General features: G+C 34.2%; 1 protein-coding gene across 1 annotated transcript in view; it reads right to left on the reverse strand.

Annotated features, from left to right (window-relative positions):
* The window catches only part of trol (terribly reduced optic lobes), a 369,703-nt gene that overhangs the window by 197,980 nt on the left and 159,697 nt on the right, over positions 1-12,026 (reverse strand). Inside the window, exons 23-26 of the mRNA XM_089106068.1 lie at positions 11,236-11,349; positions 7,050-7,166; positions 2,312-2,428; positions 714-776 (exon numbers count right to left, since the gene is read on the reverse strand). Of these exons, the coding sequence (XP_088962194.1) occupies positions 714-776; positions 2,312-2,428; positions 7,050-7,166; positions 11,236-11,349 (411 nt within the window). The remainder of the gene's footprint in view (positions 1-713; positions 777-2,311; positions 2,429-7,049; positions 7,167-11,235; positions 11,350-12,026) is intronic.

Consider the following 12,026-nt stretch of genomic DNA (forward strand, 5'->3'; position numbering starts at 1 on the left):
TTTCAAAAGTTTAGACAGTGACTAGCACTCCCATCTGTCCCTCACGTCTCAAAAGCAAAGACTATTCTATTCAAATAAAAAAGAAAATTGAAATGAAAGTTGAATAAATTCCCTTTATCATGCCTAACAAACAAGCCTGCAGTTGATTTTCATCACTTTATATATTATTAGCCTACATAAGTGCAAATGGCTGGTCTTATAAATTCACAAGTAACACTCTTAGAATCAAACAACTGAAAAAACCGGTGCTTATATTCTCCAAAACATCAGGATCCTGCAGAAGCAGCAGTGTCTCTTGAATTAATTATCACATAATTTTGCATAATAAATCATGCTAATGTTGCTGCGGTACTAAGTCTGCTGTAAAGCCTACGCTGGGTTGGCCATGTAGCTCAAAGACTTTCTTCCTTCTAGCAACTCTACAAAGCAAATAGGCTTTGAAATAAAAGACCATGTTCCCAAAGCCGAGGGACTACTTATCCAGGCTAATCCTTGGTTACTCCATAATTGAGAATGACAAGTCAAGATAATTAGTCCTTCACCTAGATCATACAAGGATTGGTGTTATGATGGATTAATTAAAATTATTCCCTATTCGATATGAAAAAACAATGATTAGTAATCGTTTGAAATCTGGAACACAAATCAAATTGAAAGAATCACTTTTGTCAAGGCTGTCACAGCTGATAATAGGAATCTAAAAAGCTTCTTACCTTCTTTTATTGTTTGGTCACTGGGATAAGTTTTCAAATTCAATCCATCAGATGAAGATGTGGCTGTGAAGAAGAAAATATAAATAAATTAAAGGTTCAGCTTTTTCCGGGGCAGGATATTGATGATAGAAAGGCACTGGGATGGGACGTAATATGAGACTACAAAATATCACCTTTTTTAAAATGTATTAACAATTCTTGTTTTCATAATGTTTAAATGTCTTTTTATTTCGATTAGATTATACCGTGCGGCAATTTTGGGGGACTAAACTAATGAATTAATGAATCCATTTTTAGACTTGATGCTCCTTGATTATTTCTTTTTGTATGAAACTTGATGAAAATATCCTCTTTGACAGAATAATTAATTCAATGAAATTCTTCAGTATTATTCGATAAAAAAAGACAGTAAATTAGTAAAAGTCAATATTTTTTATGCTCAAAATTACAAAACAGTTTTCATAAAATAACCTACCCTAAACATTGTTTTCCTTGAAGATTTAACAGAAGGTATTTTAGGTCTTATCACAGTTAGAAGCTATTTCAAACGGCTTCTACATATGTTTCTATGAAACCTCTTGAAAATCAAAATGATAAAATTATTAAGCTCTGGCAAACACTTCCCTTATAAGCAGCGCCATTTTGTAAGTGATCAAATTCAGCAGTATAACATGATAATATCAAAACATTAAAAATGTATTCGATTTCAGATGTTAAACATATTTATGTGATATAATTTACTTCGAAAATTTTTAATCTGCGCAAATACATAGATACAGTACACAGTACACGTTAATGATCAGTCAGTGACTCTAGGGAATACGTTCTAGTGGGATTTTCAAATGGATACTTGAGCAAACCCTTCAATTACGAGTCTAAAAACAATTTTTACTACTCTAAGTTTCCATCTATATGGATCTATAAGATCCTTTCACTGAGTCTGAATTTTCTTATTGTTTTTTTTTTTTTTTTTTACAGAGTGTCCATTGAATACCAGAAATTCAGTCAATTTACTATTACAACGCTGACGTTAGAATTTGGAATGAGTTACTACTTTGGCACACAAAGCTTCTGAATTATCCACGTCATTCCTGGGAATTTCCGTTTTTACAAAGAAAGATCCAGAAATATAAACGCGTTTGATTATTATTATGATTATTATTATTATAACACAGGTACGAACTGACAGGACCTCCAACTAGGTTATTTTTGCAGCAATGTCAACCTGTTCTTTTTTTCGAACAGGTTTATTTTCTTTTCCGAAGAAATTATAGATTATTAAGTTAAAGATATTTCAACCTCAGAAGATTATTTCCTTGCTAAGAAACTCTCAAATTATCAATGCCATTTAGATTTTAAAACAAGCAGACTTATGAGAGTTATATTTAAAAAAAGTTCCACCTGTTTTAAATAAAATAAAGAAATTCGGAAACAACATTACTGAAAAGAGAGCTGTTGATTGCTACGAATCGTAAGAAAATTCGGTAACACAAATGAATGAACTACCTTTTGAGGATAAATTCACTTTTGTTACAGATGAGTTTTTAGTTTTATGTAAGCCCTAAATATCCTGGTCTAACTTTTCTAAGATTACTTACGGCAATCTAATTCATCACTGGATTCAGGACAGTCAATTTTTCCATCACACCTCAGACTTTCTTGAATACAAGGACCATTTTCACACCGAAATTCACCAGAACTGCATGGAGTCCAAGCTTGAAGAAGCATAAGTTTCACAAAAATTAAAGGAAGGGATTGGTTGCAAATGACATAGTTTCTAAAGATTCTTCATAGCGATAGTGACTTAAGAAATGATTTATTGATAAAAATAAATTAAAATCTGACTTTGGACCCTGATATGGAGGAATAACACATGTCCAGAAACACAAATATTACGCGAGGAACAAGTTACTGGTTTTCTGTCGGTAAAGCAAAACTAAATAAAATGTGCCTTGATATTATTAGTCTTAGATGTCGTCTTAGTAGCCGTGGATACCCGATGCTTGGATAGGAAAAACTGAAGAAAATCAGTCTTTGGACCCGTATCGTGCTATGTAAATAAAACCTCCATGTCTGGAAGTAGCTCAACAAGTTTCTGGGTCGAATGCCCAAGACTACCAATAGAACGTTGCCGTGCACTTAAAACTAATGATACTCAGAATATATTTTATTTACTTTTAAAGTTACTTAAACGAGGAGCTTCCTGAAATATTGATAATTCGATCTCTGTCAATTTTTACAGACTGGATAATTTCTTTTACCGTTCGTTTTCCTTTCGCCTTTTGCACGGACTTTCCATCATGTTAGTTATACAAGATTAGATTTTGCCTAACGTTTGAGTAGTATCAAGGCCGTAAAACGCTTCTTCAGTAAAATTTCTGTTTCTTTCTTAATAAAAACAGATTTAACGAAGAGAAATCCAGAACGATCTTTCGACGTCCCGTGGCTACCTTCGTTTAGAAAAGGCATATGAAGACAACGCTTAAAGTTTACAGGACCGGGTAATAGTTGAAATCGCCACTGCGATTTACGTTCAAAATAGATTTTCATGACATTATGGAAAATGTTCTCTATTTCCGTCCATCCAACCAACGAATCGTTAACGGATAGAAGTAAGGAGGAAGTCTTTAGGTGTATCTATTTTTAGATCTTTTTTCCCCATAGAAAAGCAGTATTTTTTCCTTCTGAAGAATCTGGATTTCTGGACAAGGTTCCCTTCAGCAGTAAGCGATTCACGTATAGTCAAGCAATAAGCGTAAGCAGAAGCATTAAAGCAATACTAAAACAGTTACGAAGGAGAAATGTGTAGCACTTACCATAGCTACCAAAATAGTTGATCAAAGCAAGGAAAGGAATCGTGAATTCCAAGTTGCTCTGACTGGTGACGATTACAAACCCATAGACAGACAAATACATAAGAATGCATAATGGAAAGGTGTAGTGGCGCTAATTGGGGATGGAGGGACAGTTGCCTCCCTAAATGTTTTGCCCCTTCCCCTTATTCAAAAAATACATTTTTTTGGTATTTTCACTAAAAAATGCCATGCTGAAGGTTCAAAATAGAATATTTGCAAAAGTTTTCTATCAACCGTAAAACCTGCTTGAAACCCGTTTCATTACTTAATATGCTTTGATGTTTTACAGTAAAATTACATAATTTGTATGTAATTTTCATAATGTGAGTATCTATTTCTTTGACACAGGTAAACCAGAAAGCTATTATTTATAATTCTTTTCGTAACTGAAATAATTCTAGTCACCTAATAATATTGCTTAACTTATAACATGAGGTTGGATCGTCATAATAATCAGATTAAACGCATAAAGAAATAATTACATGATCATTTAAATACTTCAATATGTTACAAAATTAAATTAATTGCTATCAGATGTAGAATTTAGAGGCACTTGCTCTGAAAATGTGTTTTCTAAACTAGGCTGATAAATTTGAGGCTTGAAAATAATATTACATAGATACAAGTTGAATACTTTAAATCAACTGTAAATTTTTAATATTATTTATTTAGGGTCCAACATCAAATTACCCGCTAAAAATCAATTTAAATTTATCCACTAATTCTTACATTTGTCAGTTGTGAAAGTCAATAATTTCAGCATAAAAGGAACCAATCCCAAATCCAAACAGTTTTAGCTGGCAAAAAAATTGACCTTGTTTGTGAAGTTGTTTATAGAGCCTTGACGTGGGCGACTGTCTTACTTTTTTATAAGGCTATAAAAGAAGTAAGAAATGAGAGTAGTTTCCCCGTTTCGCTTCATCCCTACTTGTGCAAGCAAAAGAAATGCTTGGAAATCTCTATTTTATTAAGAGTTAAAAAGAACAACAAAACTCTAGATTTTTCTAAGCTAGGCTGATAAGATATAATCTCGAAGCTAAAATAATGCTTATGGTCAAATTAAATAAAAAAGTACATTCGAGAATTCCCCTTAATAAAAATTTCTTTTCCTAGGTTCTCACTAAAATTGGGTCTTCGGTGCCCGGGTCGGTCTTCTTTGAGGTGTAAAATTAGGGTAGTAAGTTTGCTAATTTCTGGACCCAGAGGCATCTAAAGTCAGGATAGCAGGTTAGTAATTTTGGTACTCCAGGAAAATTCAGTAATTTGGATTTAATTACTGATGTTTTTTGTTTATTTAACTCCTAGCAGTAGCGCCAATTCACGAAAATGTAGTCAGGACAGAGATTTTTTTCCGAATTTTTCTTTTTCATTGAAGATTCAAAACATATCATTTTCGAATCTATGATGGTGGCTTTTCCGATTTAAAAAAAAAAATGAAGATATAAAAAAAGTAATTTTAAAATAGACGGGATACAATTTTAAATCTCCTCCCCCTCCCTAATCGGCGTGAATATTTCGAGTGAAGGGAGGACCTTTATGAAATTTTGGCTTGCAATTTTCCCTTGGATGGGAAGCAAAGAATACTTAGCAGCAGACAGACATTTTTCACTGTCATGACTTTACATTTTTTTGCTCTTGGGGAGGGGAGGGATATAGTATATGAACGATACTTTTACCCTGTTTTCTGTCTTCTATGTTATTTACTAAAGCTTTTCAAGCCAAGTGGGATTTTGTAGTAATGATCGCATTGACACCCATCGCATGCACTATCCTGACACCTAAATTACTTAACTGATTTTCATGAGCACCCAAATTAGTAACCAGCATCCCCGATTTAAATAGTTCCAATTTTCTTGGGTACTGAAACTAACAAGCTGATGCCCCAACTTTAGGTCCAAAAATACCGGACCCGGGGTATAGAAGTACCGATTTCAGTTATACCCTTTTTTTCTATTTTCTAGTCCAAAACATCAACATTTTGCCAAAGAAAAACAACATCTAACAATTATAGATTCTTAGCATTTATCGGTAGGTCAGAGGTAAATTATTACATTATAGTTTCCAAGAGAAATGGGACAAGGTGTTCAAGGAAAGAGTTACTTTTAATTGCTTTCTAACGATAAAATCGAAAATACGTTTGTCAAGAAGTGAATCTAATATAGTACCTTCAATTAAAAGGAAAGATGTACCAGTTCTCATCTTTTCTTTCTCCATTTCAGTTTATAAGAGTTTTCATGACAAATAATTTAAAATTTTTCACTCTTAGAAACACAAGAGGAACGAAAACGCAATGTTTTGCATTGAAAAGGAGGAGCAACATTTGGAAATTTCGATCTGAAGTTCAAATAAGTTCAAATGAAGTTCAAGCTTGCTTTTAACCCCTTCCACCCTTTTTTGAGAGGGTCTACATGCTTCTTAAGAAAGCAACCTAGCATCGCATTTCCAAAAACTCGATGCTTTATAGGCTGCATGAAACAAATTCCAAAAATATTAAGAACTGGAACATCTTTCCTTGTAGTTTTCGTTTGCGTGGGATTTTGGGAATTGGTCTAAATAAAGGAACAAAATCTTCGCGTTAGAATAAATTAATTTTTGTAATTTAGCACAAAAATATTGAATCAGAGAATACATCCGAATTTCTAAGCATGACCGTTTTACAAAAACTTCGGTTGATGAAAAACTCTTAGAGATTATTTGAAATCAATACAAAACTTATTGAAAATCACCAACCCCTGAACACTTGCTAGACAAAACTTATTGAAAATCACCAACCCCTGAACACTTGCTAGAAAGGTTCAGAATCTGGATTTGAGGGATTCTGGGAAGCGTAACGTAACAGGGCTTGTGGTTTATTACAGTAAGCAGTGTTCGTGCTTTATTACAGTCACTATTTACTACTGAATTACGATTAAATGAATCGTACGGAATCACCGTTCCCCTTTTTGTTATCTTGGAAGATTTGAAATATCCCCACTGCGACAGCTTTCCGACAATTAGCTAGAGGAGCAAGGTTAGGATAATGGGATTCCCACAAGTAAAATGCAGAGAAGAAAAAGCAAACAGCCTAACAAGAAATGAGGGGGAAAGCGAAAGGTATTGTCAACACAAAAAAATTGAAGGGAAGAAACGGAAAAAAAAAATATTAAGCGGAAATTGTAGCTAATTTATCTTAAAAGCAGTGATATTATTATTATCAAAAAGCAGAGAAGAAGAAGCAAACAGCCCAACAAGAAACGAGGGAGAAAGAAAAAGTTATTGTCAACACAAAGAAATTGAAGGGAAGAAACGGAAAAAGAAAAATATTAAGCGGAAATTGTTGCTAATTTCTGTTGTGAAAGATAGTTTAAACCAAGAAATTATGTACGAATTAAAGCTGAGCACTAAAGCCAGGAATAAAAATTTATAAAAGGCAAGCAGCTCCGAAAAGGAAAGCAGATTACGCCAGGAAGCTAAGGAAAATATTACAATCGTGACAGCTTACCACACTCAATCTCATCAGAACTGTCGCGGCATTCATAAGTACCGTTACAACGCCCATTGGATGGAATGCACTGTTGGCCATTCTGGCAGCGGAATTCTAATGGCCCACATGTTACATCTGAAAATGACGAACTAGATAATTAGGATGTAAAACAATACCTGGCAGCCATGGAACTTTGAATACAGGAATATTGAAAATGGCAAATAACTTCTTTTTTTTATAAGGATGCGTTTACCGTCATCAGTTGTACTATATGGCATTTGTTTTTGAGAAATGAACTAGTAAAATTTAGGGCCAACCTGTTTAATTGTTTAACAAAGATCAATCAATGGTTGGAAAAAAGTCTTCAAACTTGGTAGACGATGTGACAAGACGTCAGGTCATCGGTTAGAACAAAATTAGATCGCCATAGGTGTCCAAAGCATTCGAAACAAAACTACCTTCTTCCAATATTTATTGTTTTTTTGCCCAAGGAAATAATTAATCAAGCTAAATTTACGTAATAATCACTCTTTAGTTCGTAATTTCCTAATTTAACAATGATTATTTTCTAAGGGTAGTAATTAAACTATTATAATCACCAGGATGAACTAAATTTCTCTTGAATGAAAATTAATTGACAAAAGTGTAGCTACTTTTTCAAAATAAATAACACCTAGGTAACAAATAAAACTTCCGATTTGGCCCATAGACCACTTCATCTTTATGTAAATTTTAAGGACAAAAGGTTTCGTTATAAACAAACAATTAGTCAATTTAGCTAAAACCACCTATTTCATGTAATTTATTGCATGAAAGTTAAAATTGAATACAATCTTCTTCTTTTTTTGGATAGCGTCTCCATAGAGACGCTTTCAAATAATCTCATCACCGGAATGAAATTCCAAGCCCTGCAGAGTGTTGCTAAAGCTGAGGTCGAACTCTGGGTTTCGTATTAACGAACTGAGATCAAACTTCCTGCGACACTGCAGGGTGAATTGAATCTAATATTTTGAATGACGTTCAATTTTCTAGAGCGAGAATAACAAACTCTCGACCCATAGGCCACAAGTGATCTGTATTGTCAGTCTTTACGGCCCACCCCACTATCAGGGGAGCTATTTTTTTTTTTACAAATTGTATTTCCATGTTTTGAACATGGAATGTACCTAATGAAATTCGATCAGGCTGATGAACTCACTTTGAATTTGACTTACACATGTTACACGCACGAAAATGTGTCAAATTTGCCTCTTGCGAAAAGATTTCCCATAAAACCAAGTTATATCTGAACATGTTAATTTAATCTCGCATATTTATAAGTTGCTCCTTTTCTTGTAAGAGAACTGAAATCATTCAAATATAATGTAATACCAACCATAAATTCTGAATTTTGTTGCCAAAATAGATCACCGAACATGGAAGTGGTCTACTACTACTATTACTAACAACTCACCGAAGCAACAAGTTGCCGGAGAGCGACACAGCTACGCCCGCTTCTCCTCCATCCCAATCTATTCAAAGCCGCTCTCTTTACACCCTCCCAGGAAGTTCCCCCTTTCTCTAAATCTTTCTTTATGACATCTTCCCATCCCAACTGCGGACAACCTGCTTTCCGTTTAGCCCTAGACGGTTGGCTGAAAAGGATAATCTTTGGTAATATGTCATCCTTCATCCACAGAACGTGCCCTAGCCGTCTCAACCTTTCTCCCATTATAACCCTAGAAAGCAGGATTGAACCACACTTTTCGTATAACCTACTGTTTGAAATACGGTCAGTCAACCGAATACCCAGAATGATCCGTAGCCAATTTCTTTGGAAAACATCTAGCAAATCTTCATCCGCTTTTCGGAGCGGCAGTGCTTCAGAACCATACTTGACCACTATCATTACTGTAGCTTCTAACATTATAATATTGGTTTGCAGACTTATCTTCCTATTCTTCCAAACTGTTTTCAACAGTGTAAAAATACCCTGAACCTTGGCTATTCTACTTTAAACATCTTCACTGCTCCCACCGTCTTTTCTAATAATACTACCCAGGTAAGTGAAGCTGTCCGCCTGATAAATCTTTTCGTTACCCAAAGTCAACTTTTCATCTTTACTTATTATCAGCCTTAGCGACTTAGGCAGTGATCTGCCTAATTGACGTATTTCATCTTCCAAGTCACAGAACTACTTCAGTATGTTGAAGCATTTATAGCCAATGGAGCTCGATCTAGTAAGAGCGTCCAGAATAATTGCTTTCTATTTTACCAAGGAAAGTAGAAAATTATCGCTGTTTTAATCCTCATGTTAAGAGAGCTTAACAATGGTCAGATTCGCGATTACCAAGCTGCTATTTTTGCCTATAGATGTTGGAATGATGTATTTCCTCCAGTTTTTACAAATTTTTTTCGCGTAAATAGTTCACTCCACAGGTATGCGACTAGAGAGGCGGAAAATTTTACGGTTGAGTACCGAGACACCACACGTGCAGTTTTGGAAATTCGGTGTTTGGCTCCAGTTATTTGGAATGATATTCCAATTGGCGTTCGGGAAGCTAAACACATTGGGTCGTCTAAGTAAAAATAAAAAAATATTTATTGGGAGAGGGGAGGTAATTTATTATTATTGTCATTATTAATGTCTTAGTTTTTTTTTTTTTTTTTTTTTTTTTTTTTTTTTTTTTTTTCATAGTTTTTGGTATCAATGTTTAATTGAGAGTGTTCAGGTCTTTTTTTTTTTTTTTTTTTTTTTTTTTTTTTTTCTTTTTTTTTTAAATTAAATTTGTAAAAGGTTGAGAATTAAAGGATTGCAGCCGTCTTTCATCAGGCTTTTTGAGCCTTCCCCGGGCGGTTGCTTGTATATAGTTTATTTTGTAATTAGTAGTAAATAAAGCAAGTCAAGTCAAGTCATGTTCTTATAAAATTTACCACTTTTCACACACGACAAAGCATTATCTGTCTTTATTACCTTCGTGCACGAAAATTCTCGATAGATAATGCAATGCATATGATGAAAGATTGCTCTTCAAAAATTCCTGTTAGCTGCTTACGCAGTAAAGCTATGAAACCTCTGCTTTCTCCACACATCAAAGAAGCACCATAAGGCACAAGAGAAGTTAAATTTGCCAGTGAAGGTTTATATTGTAGAGTTGGATAAACACAATCAAAAACGTTCTGTCCTTTCGTGGGATTATTCTTTGGAACTAACTCCAGCAATTCTTCAAATACATTAAATTCTGGATTGCAAGCGAGCAGAGACGCAGATTATTATCTTGTGCCTTCAATGCCAGTGTTTTTATCACATGCGGCTGAAAATCCATCAAAATTTGGTGATTTTTCTTTTACCTTATCACTTTTATTTTCGGCCAAGTCAGTAATAACGGCAATAGGTCTCAGTGCAGATCGTCAATCAATCAGAATCACCTTAGGTCTGTGTTAAAAGTTATAACAGCAAATAATATTTTTCCAGAAATAGAAAACTTGCAACCGTGAAAGAAAAACAAATCAATTATAAGGCAAGAAACGATAAATAAAACTTGTAACAGTACTTTATTGCTGGTTTAGAATATACTCTTAATTATTCTTCGTGTTATTAATCTCATTACCGAAGATATTGTGGCTCTCACAAAATACATATTGTGGCTGTTGCTCAAAATAATTCCGTCAGGCCTTCAACAGATTTCATTTTTCTTATCCTTTTCTTCCAATACAAATTTGTGGGAGAAAGCAACCTCAAAACCAGTAAACGATGTTCTATGCCCCCCCCCCTTTTATCTTCTCAATAGTGATGGGTGTTAGTAATTTTGACCAAAAAATACAACAAATTGACGTCAAATACTATTAAATAAAAAGATTAATATTCTTTTCCTGGGGAAGATGGGGGGATCGATTACGGTATGTCTTTTTCGACAACAATCAAAATAACTAACTGTTGACGAGATGTTAGCACCGATAACTAAAATCCCATGGTTCCAGAAAATTTGAAATCAAGTCCCAATACTATTATCTTATTGAGTTATATGTATAAATTTAATATACCAACCGGACCAACCTATTTTAGAAAGTTTTAAACAAACAAATTAAAGTTTCGCGGTGAATAAATAAAGTCCATAAAATCCTACTTGGTTCCAATTTTTATTATATTACATTCTTTTCAGAACATATTTAGATATTGTTTCTTTACATACGTCCAGTTCATACAAGTTAAAAAAATACTAACCACATAATGCGGCATCTTCATCTGACTGATCTGGACAGTCGACGTTGCGGTCACAAGTTCGTCTGCCATCAATGCATTGACCGGTTCCACATCTAAACTGGTCCGACCGGCATGCTGCAAAATTTGAAACGCTCATTCAAATTCCCTGTGAAACTGCCCCTTCCCATGTTTATCGAATGACATACAAGGGATAAAAACTGATGAAGGTCCATTCACAACGAGATTTAGTAATGCCGAGATTTTGCTAGAGCTAATTTGAGCAAACCAAGATTTTCGGAGTGTTATCTTATTGGCAGACAAATTTTACGAAAAAATTGCATCGGCTAAATTAAAGCTAGCTAATTCCTGATACTAGTAAAATCTCATTGTGAATGGGTCTTAATCGATTCACTAAGATTAGTAGCTTTCTGTAAGACTGCCTTTTCCTGAAAATATAGTCACTCAATACACAATCTATTTTGGGGTAAAAACAGCTTTACAAGGATTTTTCCCATCAGAAAGTTTACAAAGCGGTTGTGAGTAGGTGTGATCATGACGAGAAACCTCGAAAACTGACAATCCTGGTTCCAGATACATAGCATATACTCAGGTTGTGGCCAACAATAAAAACAAAATACATCAAATGATGACCAAATAAACTGATCAAGCTTTTTGCTTTAATTTTCAAATATAAATACTTTGTTAAAGCTCAGTTTGCAACATTCATTAAAATTTTCATACATAGATATTTCTGTTTACATAAACTTAACATAAGGAGTAGGAGAGCAAACAATTTTGTGGAATGTTACACT

Source organism: Artemia sp. Qi Xiang Cuo, chromosome 20 (genome assembly GCF_049724085.1).
Source record: "Artemia sp. Qi Xiang Cuo chromosome 20, ASM4972408v1, whole genome shotgun sequence".
Lineage (NCBI taxonomy): Eukaryota > Metazoa > Arthropoda > Branchiopoda > Anostraca > Artemiidae > Artemia > Artemia sp. Qi Xiang Cuo.